The sequence below is a fragment of the Pristiophorus japonicus genome, unplaced genomic scaffold, assembly GCF_044704955.1.
Source record: "Pristiophorus japonicus isolate sPriJap1 unplaced genomic scaffold, sPriJap1.hap1 HAP1_SCAFFOLD_29, whole genome shotgun sequence".
Classification (NCBI taxonomy): Eukaryota; Metazoa; Chordata; class Chondrichthyes; family Pristiophoridae; genus Pristiophorus; species Pristiophorus japonicus.
Genome location: NW_027252668.1, coordinates 1211469 through 1235468, shown reverse-complemented (window position 1 = coordinate 1235468; position 24000 = coordinate 1211469). Strand labels below are relative to the sequence as shown.

General features: G+C 54.3%; 1 protein-coding gene across 1 annotated transcript in view; it reads left to right on the top strand.

Moving 5' to 3' along the window:
- LOC139248108 (integrin alpha-D-like) overlaps positions 1–24000 on the top strand; it is a 203814-nt gene that overhangs the window by 162187 nt on the left and 17627 nt on the right. The window contains exons 20-21 of the mRNA XM_070871858.1: positions 10723–10864; positions 19845–19955. Of these exons, the coding sequence (XP_070727959.1) occupies positions 10723–10864; positions 19845–19955 (253 nt within the window). The remainder of the gene's footprint in view (positions 1–10722; positions 10865–19844; positions 19956–24000) is intronic.

Sequence of the window (24000 nt, the reverse complement as noted above, 5' to 3'; positions counted from 1 at the left end):
GGGTAGATGATCATATCCAGCAGGTGTTTTACCTCTGTTATTTTGTTGACAAATTTGGCATGTTCTAGCAACTTTCTCAATTACTACTGTTATTCCTGGTGCATACCACTGTGCATTAATAGCATGTATCATCCCTCCTTTGCCCATGTGAGCCTGACCGTGTGCTAGGCGAGACAGGGGCAAAAATAGAGATCTAGGGTAAACAGTTCGCCCATCAGGGTGACACCAGATGTCGTTTCTGAGAAAACAACCCTGGTTTTCCCAAGTTCTTCCTTCCTGCATAGTAACTTGTTGTTGGGCTGTTTTAAGTTGTTGGATGTCAAGTACCTGTGGAGGGGAGACTGAGACTGCTTGAAGGCAGTCTGCCTGTGCCGAAGCGGCCTGTTTGGCTGCCTCGTCAGCCCTCCTATTTCCTACTGATACTTCATCCTCACCGGTTGTGTGAGCTGCACATTTGATAACGGCTACCTTACTTGGCAACTGAATGGCATCTAATAGATTAAGCACCAGTTGAGAGTGCTTAATATGCTTTCCACCAGAGGTGATAAAGCCTCTGTTTTTTCACAGTTGTCCAAAATCATGGACCACACCGAATGCATATCTGGAATCAGTATAGATATTAGCAGTTTGATCTTTAGCTATTATACAAGCTCTAGTGAGGGCAAACAATTCAGCAGCCTGAGCCGAGGTTCCGGGAGGCAGGGCGAATGCTTCAACAGTTTCGTGGGGATTTACAATAGCATAGCCTGCCAACAGCAAGTCATCCGACGGCCTGTACGATGATCCATCCGTATAGAGAATAAGATCAGGATTGTCCATGGGCTCTGTGAGCAAATCTGGTCTTGGTAAGGTGGCTACTTCCACCGTTAACAGACAATCATGCTGGTCTGGATCCTCTACTTCTTTAGTAGGAAGAAAGGTGGCTGGGTTCACTACCGGTGCGTGTCGAAAGGTATAGTTAGGGTGTGACAGCAGTAATACTTCATAACCTGTTCTTCGAGACGCTGTAAAGTGTTGTGTGGCAGCTGAATTCAAAAGTAATAACACAGCGTGGGCTGTAATGACAGCACATGGATAGTCCAAAACAATAGGTACCGACTTCTCCACCATGACCGCAGTAGCAGCTACAGCACGTAGACATGCTGGCATTCCCCTTACTACTGGAGGCAGCAAAACCGAATAATAAGCTACTGGTCTATTTCCCCCACCGTGTTCTTGGGTTAGTACTGCGGTTGCAAATCTTTCTTTCTCATTCACATACATCTGAAAAGGTTTTCCATAATTTGGAAGTCCCAACGCCGGAGCATTAGTAATGGCTTTCTTTAACTGTTTAAATGCCTCCTCTCTCTCTGGGGTAAACTCCACCTTGGGTGGGGCATCATTTAGGGCAGCTGATCTTAGGACCGCATCCCATTCTCGATAATCGGGGATCCATTGTCTACAGTACCCAACCATCCCCAAAAATGACAAGATTTCCTTTTTTGTTCTTGGTATGGGGATACTTTGAATTGTCTGAATTATTTCTGGTCCTAGCTGCCTCTGCCCTTGAGATATGTGAAAACCCAGGTACTGGACTTGAGTCTGACAAAATTGTAACTTTTGTAACGACACTCGGTGCCCTCTTTCACATAGGTGCTGTAACAGTTTCAGGGAATCTTGCATGCACCTGTATCCATGGCTAGAAGCCACAAGCAAATCGTCCACATACTGCAATAGCACAGACTGGTCCGATAATGAACAGTCTTCGAGGTCTCTTTTTACTGCTGCTGCATATACTGCGGGGATTTCGGTGTATCCTTGGGGCAACCTGGTCCATGTGTACTGCTGCTTCTTGTGGGTGAAAGCAAATAGATACTGACTTTCTTGATTTAACGGGATGGAGAAAAAGGCTGAACACAGGTCTATCACAGTAAAGACAGTTGCTGTTGGTGGTATAGCAGATAGTATAATGTTGGTGTCCGGTACCACAGGGGTGATAGGGACTACTATCTTATTAATAGCTCTCAGATCTTGCACAAATCTCCATTCATTCGGCCTATTAACCTTTGGTATGGGCAGTATCGGAGTGTTACACGGGCTCTGTGTCTTTTCTAAAACTCCTTGTTCCAACAATGCAGAAATGACTGGCTCTATCCCATTTTCTGCCTCTGGAGGCAGTCTGTACTGCCTAATGCTTGGTAACACGGCGTTCTTCATCAATTGTACCCGATGGGGTACTGCAGAATGTACTAGCCCAACATGATTCTTATGTTTTGCCCAAAGTTCAGAAGATACTTGATTCAATGCCATTGACAGCTTAGGGCTTGGTTGTTCCGGGGGTTGCTGTTTTTCAAAAGTGGAGGCATGATTTTTACCTTTCCACTGGAGAATCCCCCTGTTGTGGGTGATAAAGTCTATCTGAACATTTTGCAGTTTTATTACTGCCCAAGGTTGATAGCCTTGTTGCTGTTTTTCTTTTTCTATTCCTACAATCATCGGACCCATATCTTTAGGTTTCGCTGGCGGTTTTACAGCCAATGTCAGATGGGGTGTCGAGTTCGCTTCTCTAAACCGCTGTTGCTGTAAGGGTGTCAATCGATGGCTACCCCCAATCCTTCTGGTCCAAAATAAATGCGGGGCGTAGCTTCTACTATTTCTTCTTTTTAAAAAGGATTGTACCAAACACTGGTAAGTTTCAGCTTTTTGGCGAGTGTACCAGGCTGTACAATGAAGCTGAACTGCCTCAAAGCTTGTCAAAATTATATACATCAATTCTTCAGTATTAGGGTCGATTTTAGCTTTTAAATTTTGTATAACTTCATGTATCAAAGGGGAGTAGAAGTTGCCATTCAATTGCCAACAATAGAGGGCAGCCTTTTCTTTGTTATCCTCCCTTTTCTCTTCTTTAATCCCATTAAAGAACTGATGGATTTTATTTGGAGGGAGCTCCATGAACATTCCTTCCTTTGTGCAATAAATTGTGGCTCCTAGTTTGCACAAAGTCTGTCTTCCCAATAAAGGGAGAGGTGTTGTTTTAGAGACTATCAAAGTCTCATCATTAACTGGTTGTCCTTCAATTATCAATTTGGTAGGTTCAGATAAAAATTCTTTCATGGGGATACCAGCCACACCCATACTTAAGACGGTGGTGTTGCTTACAGGTAATCCCACAGAGGATGGTACAGAAGACATAGTAGCACCGGTATCCACCAGGAACTTCACATAAGTGTCTCCTACTTTTACTACTGCCAGAGGGTTTTCTTCTATGTCTGCTGATAAGCGGAGGGCTGCCGCCTGTACCACTAAGCCTCCGGGGCATCCCTATGCTGATTGGTGCGGGTTGGGGTTAGAGAACAAAAACTGAGGGGCCAAGGGAGGTGGAGGTTCGGGGAAATCCCCTTGTAACCCTCCATCCTGTTTCGGGGGGCACCTGCAATCGCGAGCCCAATGCCCTTTCCTTCCGCAATTTCTACACTCATCTTGAGAGCGGTTTCTTTGGGGCCACTGTCCTCTCCCTCTTCCTCGCCCTCGTCCCCCAAACCCTCCTCTCTTATTCTGCGCTTGTCCTCTTCCCTTTTGCTGATAGTACTGACCTGCTGTTTTAGCCTTGTTTTCCTTATAGGTGAATAGTCCCTCCCTATCCATGTTGGCCAAGACTGTGATCGTTTCTTTCCAACTTTTTCCTTGCCAGTCCAAGACCTTAATTTTGTATGTTCTTGCTTGTTGCGGCAACATGCAATTTAGCAAGGTTTGTACTGCCAAAGGTTCATTTTGATCCATCGGGATTCCTGCATGTTCGTCCCAACTATTTTTCCATCTACTTGCAAAATCTATCATTGATTCTTCTGCTTTCTGCAGACAGCGCGTGACTTCCCCTATATCTCCGTGCTTTTTAGCTCCCTTTAATATGGCATCCTTGCCCCTGTGTTGCAACCAATGTTCCCGGGAGTCATTTCCTCCTTCCTCATTGTCTTCCCGCCAATCCCCATTTTCGCCGGCGGGTATAGGGAACATGTCTTTCACCCCCTGCCAAGAGGACCTATATGCTGCCTGCAGTAATAATTTCACATCTCCGGGGAGGGGGTTATAAATGGTACAGGTTTGCTCAAGCCAGTTGTGAAAGGCTACTGGCTTCGTAACAGGGTTAGGGGCGGCTGATATCATATCCCGAGCCTCCCCCGGTGTCCAGGGCTTTAGGACAGCCGTTGTTCCGATCATTACACGGGGGGCCTGTAACGGGGGGGTAGTGGTGGAATCAGCCTGTCTTACAGTGGTCCTGGTATTCATTCCTGGGCCAGGGATTGTGCCATCATCCTCGACTCCTCCCCCCGCCCCCCCGTCTCCATTTTCATCTTCTGGTGGGTCTTGTGGATGGGCTCGTCGCCTGGAGGCCTGATCCAGCTGAGCGGCCACTATTTCTATGATCTCCTGCCAATCATCCGGCTTGGTGGTTGGAAGACGGTGATATAAGCCGACAGGGGAAGCGGTCATAACCGGGGCACTCGGGGGGCTGTAAGAGGGAGGGGGCTTCTCCTTGCCCTCCTCCTCTTTCTTTTTATTTTTCGGGGGCTGGTGCCTCTTTGCCACCTCTGTCCATTTTTTAAAACAATTCTCCATATAATCTTTATCTCAAGTGGGGTCCCCCGCCCCATCTTTGGTGGTCTGTTTCCATTCCTCAATTAAGGACAATTTAAAACTTCCTCCATATGGCCAATCCCCATCAGACCAGCCGTACAAATCGCTACTAAACGTTACCGCGTATCTGTTGTCTCCTGTTTCTTTAATTACAGTGTCTGCCGGCGAGCCGGGCGGCACAATAGGATCTCCTACCTTCTCTCGTTGCTTTGCTACCTTACGGATTCTTTTCTCAGTCTTAGGATGTACTTTCATTCTTTCAGTTAAGAGGTCGTCTTTCTTTCCTTTTCTAGGAGCTGGGCGCGAGCGTCCTGCTCGACTAGAGCCGTTTCCCATTCTTCCGGGTGCAACGTCTCGCGATCTTTTCTGAAATGAGAGTTAGGACAATCCTACAAAATATACAATAATTTACAAAGCGCTCACCGGTGTTCTCTTTTCCGCTCAGCTCGGGGTCTCCTTTTGCCTTTTTGTTATTTTAGCTTCTTTGCGGTAGCTACCTTAAATTATGCCTCACCCTCCAGGGGATCTCGGCGGCCCGTCCCCCTTTTGCTAGGACGGCCTAGGCACCTTCCTCCTTTCAGCAAGGAAGGTCCTTAAGATTCCTCTTTTCTCTTTAAAAGTTAAATTTAGTTCTTTTGGATCTCGTTTTTTTTTAGAGATCCTGCCGACTACGCCAGAATCTGTCGAGGAAATATTTAACTTAAATTAACTCAGGCGGAGACTTTCAGAATTGCACTTCGAGAGAATTTTATTAAAAAATAGCGAGATATCTCGGAGAGCCTGCTTGGACCGTACCAAGGCAGAAGACTCTGCTCTACAAGCAAATTGTCCCTATCTTTATACAGAAATAGAATACAGAAAGAGAAAAGGAATCTTATTCATTAGTTCCGTGAGTACAAAGGTCGACTCGGGAGGCACACACTCTATCTGTCCTTGCATAGTTTCTCCCTGTTCACAGTCTGATAAGCAGAATATCAGGGGACTCCCTTTTAATACCGGATAGTCATTTAATTACATTTCTAAGTTTCAAGGCTAAAAAGTGTGGGTGTTGTTCTAGTCCTATTATTTCTTCAAATATAGCAAAAACAGGATTTAACCCTTCCCTTTACCATAAGCCATAGATTCATAGATTCTTTCTTCCACACAAAGTAATTGAGTAGCCCGAGAAAGACGCGCAGTTCTGAGACATTCCAGGGCCTGGGTGCCAGACGAATTGCTTCTGTTTTGGACTCTGTTGGGCGGATTCCATCAGCGGCAATCCTTCTTCCCAAAAATTCAACCTCGGGTGCGAGAAACAGGCACTTGGATTTCTTGACTCGTAGGCCTACCCGATCCAACCGCTTTAGTACTTCCTCCAAATTACGGAGATGGGAGTCGGTGTCCCTGCCCGTGATAAGTATGTCGTCTTGAAATACAACCGTCCCCGGGATGGACTTGAGCAGACTCTCCATGTTGCGCTGGAATATGGCAGCTGCCAACCTGATGCCGAATGGGCATCGATTGTACATGAAAAGGCCTCGATGTGTGTTGATGGTGGTGAGTAGCTTGGATTCCTCGGTCAATTCTTGCGTCATATACGCAGATGTGAGGTCTAATTTTGAGAAAAGTTTACTTCCAGCCAATGTGGTAAATAAGTCCTCCGCTCTGGGCAGCGGGTACTGGTCCTGTAGGGAGACTCTGTTTATGGTAGATTTGTAGTCCCCACAGATTCGTACGGATCCATCAGGCTTCATGACTGGGACGATGGGACTTGCCCAGTCGCTAAATTCCACAGGTGATATAATGCCTTCCCTCAGAAGCCTGTCTCGTTCGTGTTCAGTCTTTTCCCTCATCACAAAGGGCACAGCTCTGGCCTTGTGATGGACCGGTCTAGCATCCTGTGTGATGTAGATTTTGACTTTGGCTCCTTTGAAAGTGCCCACACCTGGCTGAAAGAGATGTTCAAATCGCTTTATAACTTGAGCAGGAGGTCCGTTCCTCTAATGACATGGCATGGACATCATCCCATTTCCAGTTTAGTTTTGCCAGCCAGCTTCTCCCCAGCAGTGCTGGGGGGTCTCCGGGGACAATCCACAGGGGAAGTCGGTTCACTGTCCCTTTGTGTGTGACAGAGAGCATGGCTCTGCCGAGGACTGGTACGATTTCTTTGGTATAGGTTCTTAGTTTGGTGTCGACCCTTGTGAGTTTTAGTCTGTCTCTTTTATGCGGCCACAGTTGTTCAAATTGTTGAGCGCCCATGAGAGATTGAGTCGTTCCCGTATCCAGCTCCATGTTGACAGATATCCCGTTGAGTAGGACCCTCATCATTATAGGAGGCGTCTTGTTGTAGGAGCAGCGGCCATTGATTGTGTTGACCCGCTGTACATCAGTGTCCCGGGTACTGTCCCCACCATCTTCTGGTCCGCTTTACAACCCATCCGATTCGTATACCAGCCGAGCTGCCATTTTCTTTGCACATGCGGGCCAAATGCCCTGTATATTCACAATTTCTGTAAACAGCCTGCTGAAATCGACATCCCCTTGCCGAGTGCCCACCCCCACACCTCCAGTACAGACCTGTTCCATTGTTCAAAGCGTTCCCAAAGAATGCGCTGCATCTGGCTGATCTCTCTTGAGATTCTCTCAGTTTGTAGTTGATTGCTCGCATTGTGGGTTGATGAGATGTGAACGGCCGTTCCTGTGACCCTTGATGGCTTCTGCCTGCTGTCGAGAGCCTGTTCTCCCGGTTTTGTCTGTGTGTCGGGGTAGCAGCTTGTTTAGTGCTGTGAACTTCTTGTTCCGATATTTCGTTAGTTGTCATACCTGCATTGTAAATCAACCTCGTTTCTTCTTCCCCTACCAAGAATGTCTGTGCAACCAGTGCTGCTGCCTCTAAGGTCAGGTTCTTTGTCTCTATGAGCTTTCGGAATATGCCTGCGTGACCTATTCCTTCAATGAAAAAGTCTCTCAGCATTTCTCTCCTCAGTTCATCGGAGAACTCACATAAACTAGCCAACCTCCGAAGTTCCGCCACGAAGTCGGGTATGCTCTGGCCCACACAGCGTCTGTAGTTGTAGAACCTGTGTCTGGCCATGTGTAGGCTGCTCGCTGGCTTCAGGTGGTCTCTTCCCAGTGTGCTCAATTCTTCAAACGACTTGCTTGCTGGTTTCTCGGGTGCCAACAGATCCTTCATTAAAGCGTATGTTTTCGAGCCACAACTGGTCAAGAGATTGGCTCTTCTCTTGTCTGCCTTATCGTCGCCTAACCAGTCTTTGGTTACAAAGCTTTGCTGGAGCCTTTCTATAAAGTCCTCCCAATTGTCTCCCGCATTGTACTTTTCATCTGATCCGTGGTTCGCCATTCTGTGGATTCTGTAATCCCGTAACCCGTCGCCACTGTAAAGTCCTGTCCCCTCAGTACAGATTCACACGAGGCATGTAGTGAAGTCAAGGTCACTCTGGACCTGCACCTTTATTTCACAGCTCTGGAATGCTGCACTTGCCTGAGACCTGTCCTTATATACCTGTCTCTTGCAAGTGCATCCCTGGTGGTAAGGTATGCTGGTGGTTACAGTCATATCTTATTACAGTCATGTATAGCATGTTAGGATACAGTTATATATAATAATGTAAGATACATGACAGTGGTTTTGAAAAGGAATTGGATAAGTGCCTGAAGGAAAAAAAAATGTGGACTACGGGGCAAGGGCTGGGGAGTTGGACTAGCTGAAGTGCTCTTGCAGTGAGCCAGCATGGGCTCGAGGGGCCGAACGGCCTCCTTCTGTGCTGTGACCATTCTATCATTCTATGTGTCAAGCCGTGTCTCAGTGAGTAGCACTGTCTCTCGGGAGCTCATGGGGTGACGGTGTTACACTGGAGTCTTTACAAATCACTGCTTAGGCCCCAGCTGGAGTATTGTGTCCAATTCTGGGCCCTGCACTTTAGGACAGATGTGAAGGCCTCGGAGAGGGTGCAGAGGAGAGTGACCAGAATGGTACCGGGGATGGGGAACTTCAGTTACATGGGGAGACTGGAGAAGCTGGGATTGTTCTCCTCAGAGCAGAGAAGGTTAAGGGGAGATTGACCAGAATGGTACCAGGGATGGGGAACTTCAGTTACATGGGGAGACTGGAGAAGCTGGGGTTGTTCTCCTTAGAGCAGAGAAAGTTAAGGGGAGATGTTCTGTCCTTAGATGCTCTAACAATGACTCCACGAGGCAGTGTGTTGTACTTGAACTGTAGTGACTTTATTTGTGAACTCCAGAGTGAGGATCACACCTGGTGGTCTGCCTTTTATACCAGGCCAGGCACACCTGTACAGGTAACTTACGAGTTTCCCACTGGTGCCCTCTGGTGGCACACCTTGATATGGTACCAACAGTAGCCATGTAAGATACACAACAGGAGATATAATAGAGGTGTTCCAAATCATGAGTGGTTTTGATCGAGTAAATAAGGAAAACTGTATTCCGTGGCAGGAGGGTGGGGAACCAGAGGGCAGAGAGATTTAGGTGATTGACAAATGAACTAGAGGGTAGATGAGGAGAATTTACGCAGTAAGTTGTGATATGGAACGCACTGCCAGAAAGGGAAGCAGATTCAATAGTAACTTTCAAAATGGGAATTGGATAAGTAGCTGAAGGGGAAATATTAACAGGACTCTGGGGAAAGGGCAGGGGGAGTGGGACTAAGTGGATAGCTCCTTTAAACTGCTGGCACAGACATGATGGGCCCAATGGCATCCTTACATGCTGTAAGATTTTATAATTCAATTCCCTCCAAGGCCCTCGTTCTCCCCTCCCTATCTCTATAACCTCCTCCAGCCCCTACACCATTCTTATTTCTGTAACCTCCTCCAGCCCCTACACCCCTCCCTATCTCTGTCACCTCCTCCAACCCGACACCTCTCCCTATCTCTGTAACCTCCTCCAGCCCCTACACCCCTCCCCATCTCTGTAACCTCCAGCCCCTACACCCCTCCCTATCTCTGTAACCTCCTCCAGCCCTACACCCCTCCTTATCTCTGTAACCTCCTCCAGCCCCTACACCCCTCCCTATCTCTGTAACCTCCTCCAACCCCTACAACCCTCCCCATCTCTGTAACCTCCTCCAGCCCCTACACCCCTCCCTATCTCTGTAACCTCCTCCAACCCCTACAACCCTCACTATCACTGTAACCTCCTCCAGCCCCTACACCCCTCCCTATCTCTGTAACCTCCTCCAGCCCCTACACCCCTCCCTATCTCTATAACCTCCTCCAGCCCCTACAACCCTCCCTATCTCTGTAACCTCCTCCAACCCCTACAACCCTCACTATCTCTGTAACCTCCTCCAGCCCCTACACCCCTCCCTATCTCTGTAACCTCCTTCAGCCCCTACACCGCTCCCTATCTCTATAACCTCCTCCAGCCCCTACAACCCTCACTATCTCTGTAACCTCCTCCAGCCCCTACACCCCTCCCTATCTCTGTAACCTCCTCCAGCCCCTACACCCCTCCCTATCTCTATAACCTCCTCCAGCCCTTACACTCCTCCCTATCTCTGTAACCTCCTCCAGCCCCTACACCCCTCCCTATCTCTGTAACCTCCTCCAGCCCCTACACCCCTCCCTATCTCTGTAACCTCCTCCAACCCCTACACCCCTCCCTATCTCTATAACCTCCTCCAGCCCCTACAACCCTCCCTATCTCTGTAACCTCCTCCTGCCCTACACCCCTCCCTATCTCTATAACCTCCTCCAGCCCCTACAACCCTCCCTATCTCTATAACCTCCTCCAGCCCCTACAACCCTCTGAGATCTCTGCTCTCCTCTAACACTTGAGCAGCCCCCCGATTTCCATCGCTCCACCATCGGCGGCCGTGCCTTCAGCTGCCTGGGTCTCAAAACTCTGGAATTCCCTCCCTAAACCTCTCCGCTTCTCTCCCACCTCCTTTAAGATGCTTCTTAAAACCGACCCCTTTGGCCAAGCTTTGGGTCACCTGACCCTAATATCTCCTTGTGTAGCTCGGTCTGTTCGTGTCTGATTTACACTCCTGTGAAGCACCTTGGGACGTTTTGTATGTTAAAGGCACTGTCTAAATGTGAGTTTTTTTGCGTGACGCGCTAACTAGGCCTCTCCTGTCTCCCACAGGACCCGGTTCCTGGTCGTCGGGAGTTACTCCACTCTCACAGTTGATGTTACCCTGGAGAACTTGGACGAGAATTCCTATTTTACCGTGGTGACCTTCTGGCTTCCCACTGGCCTTTCCTTCAGGAAGACCTCGATAATCAAGGTAACATACATACTTCTGTGTTCATCCATTCACAGGATGTAGTCGTCACGGGCAAGGACGGCATTTTTTGCCCATCCCTAATCACCCTTGAGAAGGTGGTGGTGAGCCGCCTTCTTGAACCGCTGCAGTCCGTGTGGTGAAGGTGCTCCCACAGTGCTGTCAGGGAAGGAGTTCCAGGATTTTCACCCAACAATGATGAAGGAACGGCCGATATATTTCGAAGTCAGGATGGTGTGTGACTCGGAGGGGAACGTGGAGGTGGTGGTGTTCCCATGCACCTGCTGCCCTTGTCCTTCTAGGTAGAAGTCACGGGTTTGAGAGGTGCTGCCGAAGAAGCCTTGGCGAGTTGCTGCAGTGCATCTTGTAGATGGTACACACTGCAGCCACAGGATAGTGAGTGTTTAAGGTGGTGGATGGGGGGCCAATCAAGCGGGCTGCTTTGTCCTGGATGGTGTCGAGCTACTTCAGCTGCACTCGTCCAGGCAACTGTCGAGTGTTCCATCACACTCCTAACTTGTGCCTTGTAGATGGTGGAAAGGCTTTGGGGGATTCAGGAGGTGAGACACTCGCTGCAGAATACCCAGCCTCTGACCTGCTCTGGTGACCACGGTGTTTATGTGGCTGGTCCAGTTACGTTCATGGTCAATGGTGTCCCCCAGGACGTGGGAGACTGCTGCAAGGGTCAGTGGGCACTGAGGGAGACAGGAGCCTCTCGGTCCCTGTGGGTGAGGGTCAGTGGGCACTGAGGGAGACAGGAGCCTCTCAGTCCCTGTGGGTGAGGGTCAGTGAGCACTGAGGGAGACAGGAGCCTCTCGGTCCCTGTGGGCGAGGGTCAGTGGGCACTGAGGGAGACAGGAGCCTCTCAGTCCCTGTGGGTGAGGGTCAGTGAGCACTGAGGGAGACAGGAGTCTCTCGGTCCCTGTGGGCGAGGGTCAGTGGGTGCTGAGGGAGATGGGAGCCTCTCGGTCCTTGTGGGTGAGGGTCAGTGGGCACAGAGAGACCAGAGCCTCTCGGTCCCTGTGGGTGAGGGTTAGTGGGCACTGAGAGAGACGGGAGCCTCTCGGTCCCTGTGGGTGAGGGTCAGTGGGCACAGAGAGACCAGAGCCTCTCGGTCCCTGTGGGTGAGGGTTAGTGGGCACTGAGAGAGACGGGAGCCTCTCGGTCCCTGTGGGTGGAGGTCAGCGGGCACTGAGGGAGACGGGAGCCTCTCGGTCCCTGTGGGTGAGGGTCAGTGGGTACTGAGGGAGACGGGAGCCTCTCGGTCCCTGTGGGTGAGGGTCAGTGGGTACTGAGGGAGACGGGAGCCTCTCGGTCCCTGTGGGTGAGGGTTAGTGGGCACTGAGAGAGACGGGAGCCTCTCGGTCCCTGTGGGTGGAGGTCAGCGGGCACTGAGGGAGACGGGAGCCTCTCGGTCCCTGTGGGTGGGGGTTAGTGGGCACTGAGGGAGACAGGAGCCTCTCGGTCCCTGTGGGTGGAGGTCAGCGGGCACTGAGGGAGACGGGAGCCTCTCGGTCCCTGTGAGCGAGTGTCAGTGGGTTACTGAAGGAGACAGGAGCCTCTCGGTTCCTGTGGGCGAGGGTCAGTGGGCGCTAGGGAGACAGGAGCCTCTCAGTCCCTGTGGGCGAGAGTCAGTGGGCACGGATGGAGACAGGAGCCTCTCTGTCCCTGTAGGTGAGGGTCAGTGGGCACTGAGGGAGACAGGAGCCTCTCGATCTCTGTAGATGAGGGTCAGTTGTCACCTGAGGGAGGGAGGGAGAAAGCGGGTAATTATAGACCGGTTAGCCTGACATCAGTGGTGGGGAAAATGTTGGAATCAGTTATGAAGGATGAAATAATAGCGCATTTGGAAAGCAGTGCAACGAGACCTGGGTGTCATGGTTCATCAGTCATTGAAAGTTGGCATACAGGTTCAGCAGGCGGTAAAGAAGGCAAATGGTAGCCTTCATAGCTAGGGGGTTTGAGTATCGGAGCAGGGAGATCTTACTGCAGTTGTACAGGGCCTTGGTGAGGCCTCACCTGGAATATTGTGTTCAATTTTGGTCTCCTAATCTGAGGAAGGACGTTCTTGCTATTGAGGGAGTGCAACGAAGGTTCACCAGACTGATTCCCGGGATGGCCGGACTGACATATGAGGAGAGACTGGATCAACTGGGCCTTTATACACTGGAGTTTAGAAGGATGAGAGGGGATCTCATAGAAACATACAGGATTCTGATGGGACTGGACAGGTTAAATGCGGGAAGAATGTTCCTGATGTTGGGGAAGTCCAGAACCAGGGGACACAGTCTAAGGATAAGGGGTAGGCCATTTAGGACTGAGATGAGGAGAAACTTCTTCACTCAGAGAGTTGTTAACCTGTGGAATTCCCTGCCGCAGAGAGTTGTTGATGCCAGTTCATTGGATATATTCAAGGGGGAGTTCGATATGGCCCTTACGGCTAAAGGGATGAAGGGGTATGGAGAGAAAGCAGGAAATGGGTACTGAGGGAATAATCAGCCATGATCTTATCGAATGGTGGTGCAGGCTCGAAGGACCGAATGGCCTACTCCTGCACCTATTTTCTATGTTTCTATGAGACAGGAGCCTCTCGGTCCCTGTGGGTAAGGGTCATAAGGACATAAGATATAGGAGCACGAGTAGGCCATGCTCCGCCATTTAATAAGATCATGGCTGATCTGATCATGGCTCCACTTCCCTGGCCACTCCCCATAGCCTTTGACTCCCTTATCACTCAAAACTCTGTCTATCTCCGCCTTAAATATATTCAGTGACCCAGCCTCCACAGCTCTCTGGGGCAGAGAATTCCTTAAATTTACAGCTCTCTGAGGAAAGAAATTTTCCTTATCTCAGTTTTAAATGGGCATCCCCTTATTCTAAGACTATGTCCCCTAGTTTTAGTTTCCCCTGTGAATGGAAACAGCCTCTCTGCATCCACCTTGTCGAGCTCCCTCATTATCTTATAAGTTTCAATAAGATCACCTCTCATTCTTCTGATCTCCAATGTGTACAGACCCAATCTACACAATCTATCTTCATAAGTCAACCCCCTCATCTCCGGAATCAACCGAGTGAACCTTCTCTGAACAGCCTCCAATGCAAGTATATCCTTCCTTAAATACAGAGACCAAAACTGTACGCAGTACTCCAGGTGTGGCCTCACCAATACCCTGTACAGTTGTAGCAGGACTTCTCTGCTTTTATACTCTATCTCCCTTGCAATAAAGGCCAACATTTCATTGGCCTTCCTGATTACTTGCTGTACCTGCAGACTAATTTCTTGTGTTTCATGCGCAAGGACTCCCAGGTCCCTCTGTACTGCAGTACTTAGCGATTTTTCTCCATTTAAATTATAATTTTCTTTTCTATTTTTTTCTGACAAAGTGGATAACCTCACATTTTCCACACCTGCCAATTTTTTGCCCACTCACTGAGCCTGTCTACATCCCTTTGCAGATTTTTTTGTGTCCTCCTCACAATTTGCTTTCCCACCCATCTTTGTATCGTCAGCAAACTTGGCTGCACTACACTCAGTCCCTTCATCCAAGTCATTAATATAGATTGTAAATAGTTGAGGACACAGCACTGATTCCTGTGGCACCCCACTAGTTACTGTTTGCCAAACGGAAAATGACCCATTTATCCTGACTCTCTTTTCTGTTAGTTAGCCAATCCTCTATCCATACTAGTATATCACCCCTAACCTCGTGAACTTTTATCTTGTGCAGCAACCTTTTATGTGGCAGCTTATCGAATGCCTTCTGGAACTCCAAATACAACACACTGACCCTCACCCACAGGGACCGAGAGGCTCCTATCTCCCTCAGTACCCACTGACCCTCACTCACAGGGACCGAGAGGCTCCTATCTCCCTCAGTACCCACTGACCCTCACTCACAGGGACCGAGAGGCTCCTGTCTCCCTCAGTACCCACTGACCCTCACTCACAGGGACCGAGAGGCTCCTGTCTCCCTCAGTGCCCACTGACCCTCACCCACAGGGACCGAGAGGCTCCTGTCTGCCTCAGTGCCCACTGACCCTCACCCACAGGGACCGAGAGGCTCCTGTCTCCCTCAGTACCCACTGACCCTTACCCACAGGGACCGAGAGGCTCCTGTCTCCCTCAGTACCCACTGATCCTCACCCACAGGGACCGAGAGGCTCCTATCTCCCTCAGTACCCACTGACCCTCACTCACAGGGACCGAGAGGCTCCTATCTCCCTCAGTACCCACTGACCCTCACTCACAGGGACCGAGAGGCTCCTATCTCCCTCAGTACCCACTGACCCTCACCCACAGGGACCGAGAGGCTCCTATCTCCCTCAGTACCCACTGACCCTCACCCACAGGGACCGAGAGGCTGCTATCTCCCTCAGTACCCACTGACCCTCACCACAGGGACCGAGAGGCTCCTGTCTCCCTCAGTACCCACTGACCCTCACTCACAGGGACCGAGAGGCTCCTATCTCCCTCAGTACCCACTGACCCTCACTTACAGGGACCGAGAGGCTCCTATCTCCCTCAGTACCCACTGACCCTCACCCACAGGGACCGAGAGGCTCCTATCTCCCTCAGTACCCACTGACCCTCACTCACAGGGACCGAGAGGCTCCTATCTCCCTCACTACCCACTGACCCTCACTCACAGGGACCGAGAGGATCCTATCTCCCTCAGTACCCACTGACCTTCACCCACAGGGACCGAGAGGCTCCTGTCTCCCTCAGTACCCACTGACCCTCACCCACAGGGACCAAGAGGCTCCTATCTCCCTCAGTACCCACTGACCCTCACTCACAGGGACCGAGAGGCTCCTATCTCCCTCAGTACCCACTGACCATCACCCACAGGGACCGAGAGGCTCCTATCTCCCTCAGTACCCACTGACGCTCACCCACAGGGACCGAGAGGCTCCTGTCTCCCTCAGTACCCACTGACCCTCACCCACAGGGTCCGAGAGACTCCTGTCTCCCTCAGTGCCTACTGACCCTCACCCACAGGGACCGAGAGGCTCCCGTCTCCCTCAGTACCCACTGACCCTCACCCACAGGGACCGAGAGGCTCCTATCTCCCTCAGTACCCACTGACCCTCACCCACAGGGACCGAGAGGCTCCTATCTCCCTCAGTACCCACTGACCCTCACCCACAGGACCGAGAGGCTCCTGTCTCCCTCAGGACCCACTGACCCTCACCCACAGGGACCGAGAGCCTCCTATCTCCCTCAGTGCCCACTGACCCTCACTCACAGGGACCGAGAGGCTCCTGTCTCCCTCAGTACCCACTGACCCTCACTCACAGGGACCGAGAGGCTCCTGTCTCCCTCAGTACCCACTGACCCTCATCCACAGGGACCGAGAGGCTCCTATCTCCCTCAGCACCCACTGACCCTCATCCACAGGGACCGAGAGGCTCCTGTCTACCTCAGTACCCACTGACCCTCATCCACATGGACCGAGAGGCTCCGGTCTCCCTCAGTACCCACTGACCCTCACCCACAGGGACCGAGAGGCCCCTGTCTCCCTCAGTACCCACTGACCATCACCCACAGGGACCGAGAGGCTCCTGTCTTCCTCAGTACCCACTGACCCTCACCCACAGGGACCGAGAGGCTCCTGTCTCCCTCAGTACCCACTGACCCTCACCCACAGGGACCGAGAGGCTCCTGTCTCCCTCAGTACCCACTGACCCTCACTCACAGGGACCGAGAGGCTCCTGTCTCCCTCAGTACCCACTGACCCTCACCCACAGGGACCGAGAGGCTCCTATCTCCCTCAGTACCCACTGACCCTCACCCACAGGGACCGAGAGGCTCCCGTCTCCCTCAGTACTCACTGACCCTCACCCACAGGGACCGAGAGGCTCCTATCTCCCTCAGTAACCCACTGACCCTCACCCACAGGGACCGAGAGGCTCCCGTCTCCCTCAGTACCCACTGACCCTCACCCACAGGGACCGAGAGGCTCCTATCTCCCTCAGTACCCACTGACCCTCACCCACAGGGACGAGAGGCTCCCGTCTCCCTCAGTACCCACTGACCCTCACCCACAGGGACCGAGTGGCTCCTATCTCCCTCAGTACCCACTGACCCTTACTCACAGGGACCGAGAGGCTCCTATCTCCCTCAGTACCCACTGACCCTCACACACAGGGACCGAGAGGCTCCTGTCTCCCTCAGTACCCACTGACCCTCACCCACAGGGACCGAGAGGCTCCTATCTCCCTCAGTACCCACTGACCCACACTCACAGGGACCGAGAGGCTCCTATCTCCCTCAGTTCCTACTGCTCCTCACCCACAGGGACCGATAGGCTCCTATCTCCCTCAGTACCCACTGACCCTCACCCACAGGGACCGAGAGGCTCCTGTGTCCCTCAGTACCCACTGACCCTCACCCACAGGGACCGAGAGGCTCTTGTCTCCCTCAGTACCCACTGACCCTCACCCACAGGGACCGAGAGGCTCCCGTCTCCCTCAGTACCCACTGACCCTCATCCACAGGGACCGAGAGGCTCCTATCTCCCTCAGTACCCACTGACCCTCACCCACAGGGACCGAGAGGCTCCTTTCTCCCTCAGTACCCACTGACCCTCACCCACAGGGACCGAGATGCTCCTGTCTCCCTCAGTACCCACTGACCCTCACCCACAGGGACCGAGAGGCTCCTGTCTCCCTCAGTACCCACTGACCCTCACCCACAGAGACCGAGAGGCTCCCGTCTCCCTCAGTACCCACTGACCCTCACCCACAGGGACCGAGAGGCTCTTGTCTCCCTCAGTACCCACTGACCCTCACCCACAGGGACCGAGAGGCTCCTGTCTCCCTCAGTACCCACTGACCCTCACCCACAGGGACCGAGATGCTCCTGTCTCCCTCAGTACCCACTGACCCTCACCCACAGGGACCGAGAGGCTCCTGTCTCCCTCAGTACCCACTGCTGAAGAAATATTTTGTATCGGTCTTCATGGTAGAGGACACTAAAATCATCCCAAAAGTGCACAATCAAGTGACTGTAGGGAGGGGGAACTTAATACAACCATTATCACAAATGAAGTAGTACTCGGTAAAATAATGGGACTAAAGGACACCTGATGGCTTACATTCTCGGGTGTTAAGAGAAGTGGCTGCAGAGATGGTGGATGTGTTGGTTGTAATCTACAAAATTTCCCTGGATTCTGGGGAGGTCCCAGCAGATTGGAAAACCGTAAAAGTAACGCACCTATTTAAAAAAGGAGGCAGTCAAAAATCAGGAAACTATAGACCAGTTAGCCGAACATCTGTCATTGGGAAAATGCTTTATTAAGGAAGCGGGACATTTGGAAAAGCATAATTCAAACAAGCAAAGTCAACATGTTTTTATGAAAGGGAAATTGTGTTTGACAAATTTGCTGGAGTTCTTTGAGGATGTAATGAACAGGGTGGATAAGGGCACTGAGGGAGATAGGAGCCTCTCGGTCCCTGTGGGTGAGGGTCAGTGGGTACTGAGGGAGACGGGAGCCTCTCGGTCCCTGTGGGTGAGGGTCAGTGGGTACTGAGGGAGACAGGAGCCTCTCGGTCCCTGTGGGCGAAGGTCAGTGGGTACTGAGGGAGACGGGAGCCTCTCGGTCCCTGTGGGTGAGGATCAGTGGGTACTGAGGGAGACGGGAGCCTCTCGATCCCTGTGGGTGAGGATCAATGGGTACTGAGGGAGACAGAGCCTCTCGGTCCCTGTGGGTGAGGGTCAGTGGGTACTGAGGGAGACAGGAGCCTCTCGATCCCTGTGGGTGAGGATCAGTGGGCACTGAGGGAGACAGGAGCCTCTCGGTATCTGTGGGTGAGGATCAGTGGGCACTGAGGGAGATAGGAGCCTCTCGGTCCCTGTGGGTGAGGGTCAGTGGGTACTGAGGGAGACGGGAGCCTCTCGGTATCTGTGGGTGAGGATCAATGGGCACTGAGGGAGATAGGAGCCTCTCGGTATCTGTGGGTGAGGATCAGTGGGTACTGAGGGAGACGGGAGCCTCTCGGTCCCTGTGGATGAGGATCAGTGGGTACTGAGGGAGACGGGAGCCTCTCGGTCCCTGTGGGCGACGGTCAGTGAGCACTGAGGGAGACAGGAACCTCTCGGTATCTGTGGGTGTGGATCAATGGGTACTGAGGGAGACAGAGCCTCTCGGTCCCTGTGGGTGAGGGTCAGTGGGCACTGAGGGAGACAGGATCCTCTCGGTCCCTGTGGGTGAGGGTCAGTGGGTACTGAGGGAGACAGGATCCTCTCGGTCCCTGTTGGTGAGGGTCAGTGGGTACTGAGGGAGACGGGAGCCTCTCGGTCCCTGTGGGTGAGGGTCAGTGGGTACTGAGGGAGACAGGATCCTCTCGGTCCCTGTGGGTGAGGATCAGTGGGTACTGAGGGAGACGGGAGCCTCTCGGTCCCTGTGGGTGAGGGTCAGTGGGTACTGAGGGAGACAGGAGCCTCTCGGTCCCTGTGGGTGAGGGTCAGTGGGTACTGAGGGAGACAGGATCCTCTCGGTCCCTGTGGGTGAGGGTCAGTGGGTACTGAGGGAGACGGGAGCCTCTCGGTCCCTGTGAGCGAGGGTCAGTGGGCACTAAAGGGGACAGGAGCCTCTCGGTCCCTGTGGGTGAGGGTCAGTGGGTACTGAGGGAGACAGGAGCCTCTCGGTCCCTGTGGGTGAGGGTCAGTGGGTACTGAGGGAGACGGGATCCTCTCGGTCCCTGTGGGTGAGGGTCAGTGGGTACTGAGGGAGGCGGGAGCCTCTCAGTCCCTGTGGGCGAGCGTCAGTGGGTGCTGAGGGAGACAGGAGCCTCTCGGTCCCTGTGGGTGAGGGTCAGTGAGCACTGAGGGAGACAGGATCCTCTCGGTCCCTGTGGGCGAGGGTCAGTGGGTACTGAGGGAGACGGGAGCCTCTCGGTCCCTGTGGGCGAGGGTCAGTGGGTGCTGAGGGAGGGAACGGCCCGGAATATTTTATACCTGACATTTTCTCCCTCCCCCCAGGCCAGTCGCAGATCCCACATCGAATGCGACGACATGATGAACTCCAAGTTTTCCAGCGTGGGAAAGGTCGTCTGTCGTGTCAACCATCCCATCTTCAGGACCATGGGCAAAGTGAGTGAGTGATCAGCGGTCAACGGGGGGAGGGGAGGTCGGTGACAGCACAGGACGGGGCCATTCGGCCCATCGTGTCCGTGCTGGCTCTCTCGGGCCGGAGCCGTCCCATTAGTCCAGCTCCTCGATTGTGAGTTCACCACCGTGCAAGGGTCGTGTTAAAGTGTTCCACCATGTGTCAGTCCCCACAGGTCAGTCACATGGCCAAAGTCACTGTGACCGGGGTCTGACGGGGGGTGTTACACGGACCGTCACCTTCTCGGTCACTCCCACCCCCGAGAGATTGTAGCATCATCGTCTTATTTCCCCCTTCACCCCCCTCACCCTACCCTGCTCTCGTCCCCTTCCCACCTCCTCCAAATCACCTTCCTTTCCCCTCCAGCCCAGACTCCCCTCTCCCCATCCCCTCTACCCCACAGTCCCCTCTCCCCATCCCCTCTTCCCCACACTCCCCTCTCCCCATCCCCTCTACCCCACACTCCCCTCTCCCCATCCCCTCTACCCCACACTCCCCTCTCCCCATCCCCTCTACCCCACACTCCCCTCTCCCCATCCCCTCTACCCCACACTCCCCTTTCCCCATCCGCTCTACCCCACACTCCCCTCTCGGCATCCCCTCTACCCCACACTCCCCTCTCCCCATCCCCTCTACCCCACACTCCCCTCTCCCCATCTCCTCTACCCCACACTCCCCTCTCCCCATCTCCTCTACCCCACACTCCCCTCTCCCCATCCCCTCTACCCCACACTCCCCTCTCCCCATCCGCTCTACCCCACACTCCCCTCTCCCCATCACCTCTACCCCACACTCCCCACTCCCCATCCCCCTCTACCCCACACTCCCCTCTCCCCCCACACTCCCCTCTCCCCATCCCCTCTACCCCACAGTCCCCTCTCCCCATCCCCTCTACCCACCCTCCCCTCTCCCCGCTACACTCCCCTCTCCCCATCCCCTCTACCCCACACTCCCCATCCCCTCTACCCCACACTCCCCTCTCCCCATCCGCACTACCCCACACTCCCCTCTCCCCATCCCCTCTACCCCACAGTCCCCTCTCCCCATCCCCTCTACCCCACACTCCCCTCTCCCCATCACCTCTAGCCCACACTCCCCTCTCCCCATCCGCTCTACCCCACACTCCCCTCTCCCCATCCCCTCTACCCCACACTCCCCATCCCCTCTACCCCACACTCCCCTCTCCCCATCCCCTCTACCCCACACTCCCCTCTCCCCATCCGCTCTACCCCACACTCCCCATCCCCTCTACCCCACACTCCCCTCTCCCCATCCCCTCTACCCCACACTCCCCTCTCCCCATCCGCTCTACCCCACACTCCCCTCTCGGCATCCCCTCTACCCCACACTCCCCTCTCCCCATCCCCTCTACCCCACACTCCCCTCTCCCCATCCCCTCTACCCCACACTCCCCTCTCCCCATCCCCTCTACCCCACACTCCCCTCTCCCCATCCCCTCTACCCCACACTGCCCTCAACCCATCCCCTCTACCCCACACTCCCCTCTCCCCATCCGCTCTACCCCACACTCCCCTCTCCCCATCCCCTCTACCCCACACTCCCCTCTCCCCATCCCCTCTACCCCACACTCTCCATCCCCTCTACCCCACACTCCCCTCTCCCCATCCCCTCTAACCCACACTCCCCTCTCCCCATCCCCTCTACCACACACTCTCCATCCCCTCTACCCCACACTCCCCTCTCCCCATCCCCCCTAACCCACACTCTCCATCCCCTCTACCCCACACTCCCCTCTACCCATCCCTTCTACCCCACACTCCCCTCTCCCCATCACCTCTACCCCACACTCCCCACTCCCCATCCCCCTCTACCCCACACTCCCCTCTCCCCATCACCTCTACCCCACACTCCCCACTCCCCATCCCCCTCTACCCCACACTCCCCTCTCCCCCCCACACTCCCCTCTCCCCATCCCCTCTACCCCACAGTCCCCTCTCCCCATCCCCTCTACCCACCCTCCCCTCTCCCCCCTACACTCCCCTCTCCCCATCCCCTCTACCCCACACTCCCCTCTCCCCATCCGCACTACCCCACACTCCCCCCTCCCCATCCCCTCTACCCCACAGTCCCCTCTCTCCATCCCCTCTACCCCAAACTCCCCTCTCCCCATCACCTCTAGCCCACACTCCCCTCTCCCCATCCGCTCTACCCCACACTCCCCTCTCCCCATCCCCTCTACCCCACACTCCCCTCTCCCCATCCGCTCTACCCCACACTCCCCATCCCCTCTACCCCACACTCCCCTCTCCCCATCCCCTCTACCCCACACTCACCTCTCCCCATCCCCTCTACCCCACACTCCCCTCTCCCCATTCCCTCTACCCCACACTCCCCTCTCCCCATCCCCTCTACCCCACACTCTCCTCTCCCCATCCCCTCTACCCCACACTCCCCTCTCCCCATTCCCTCTACCCCACACTCCCCTCTCCCCATCCCCTCTACCCCACACTCTCCTCTCCCCATCCCCTCTACCCACCCTCCCCTCTCCCCATCCCCTCTACCCCACACTCTCCATCCCCTCTACCCCACACTCCCCTCTCCCCATCCCCTCTACCCCACACTCCCCTCTCCCCATCAGCTCTACCCCACACTCCCCTCTCCCCATCCCCTCTACCCCACACTCTCCATCCCCTCTACCCCACACTCCCTTCTCCCCATCCCCTCTACCCCACACTCCCCTCTCCCCATCCCCTCTACCCCACACTCCCCTCTCCCCATCCCCGCTACCCACCCTCCCCTCTCCCCATCCCCTCTACCCCACAGTCCCCTCTCCCCATCCCCTCTACCCACCCTCCCCTCTCCCCCACACACTCCCCTCTCCCCATCCCCTCTACCCCACAGTCCCCACTCCCCATTCCCTCTTCCCCACACTCCCCTCTCCCCATCCGCACTACCCCACACTCCCCTCTCCCCATCCCCTCTACCCACCCTCCCCTCTCCCCATCCGCTCTACCCCACACTCCCCTCTCCCCATCCCCTCTACCCCACAGTCCCCACTCCCCATTCCCTCTACCCCACACTCCCCTCTCCCCATCCGCTCTACCCCACACTCCCCTCTCCCCATCCCCTCTACCCCACACTCTCCATCCCCTCTACCCCACACTCCCCTCTCCCCATCCCCTCTAACCCACACTCCCCTCTCCCCATCCCCTCTAACCCACACTCTCCATCCCCTCTACCCCACACTCCCCTCTACTCATCCCTTCTACCCCACACTCCCCTCTCCCCATCACCTCTACCCCACACTCCCCACTCCCCATCCCCCTCTACCCCACACTCCCCTCTCCCCATCACCTCTACCCCACACTCCCCACTCCCCATCCCCCCTCTACCCCACACTCCCCTCTCCCCCCCACACTCCCCTCTCCCCATCCCCTCTACCCCACAGTCCCCTCTCCCCATCCCCTCTACCCCACAGTCCCCTCTCCCCATTCCCTCTACCCACCCTCCCCTCTCCACCCCACACTCCCCTCTACCCCACATTCCCCTCTCCCCATCCGCTCTACCACACACTCCCCTCTCCCCATCCCCTCTACCCTACACTCCCCTCTCCCCATCCCCTCTACCCCACACTCCCCTCTCCCCATCCCCTCTACCCCACACTCCCCTCTCCCCATCCGCTCTACCCCACACTCCCCTCTCCCCATCCCCTCTACCCCACACTCCCCTCGCCCCATCCCCTCTACGCCACACTCACCTCTCTCCATCCCCTCTACCCACCCTCCCCTCTCCCCATCCCCTCTACCCACCCTCCCCTCTCCCCATCCCCTCTACCCCACACTCTCCATCCCCTCTACCCCACACTCCCCTCTCCCCATCCCCTCTACCCCACACTCCCCTCTCCCCATCCGCTCTACCCCACACTCCCCTCTCCCCATCCCCTCTACCCCACACTCCCCATCCCCTCTACCCCACAGTCCCCTCTCCCCATTCCCTCTACCCACCCTCCCCTCTCCACCCCACACTCCCCTCTACCCCACATTCCCCTCTCCCCATCCGCTCTACCAC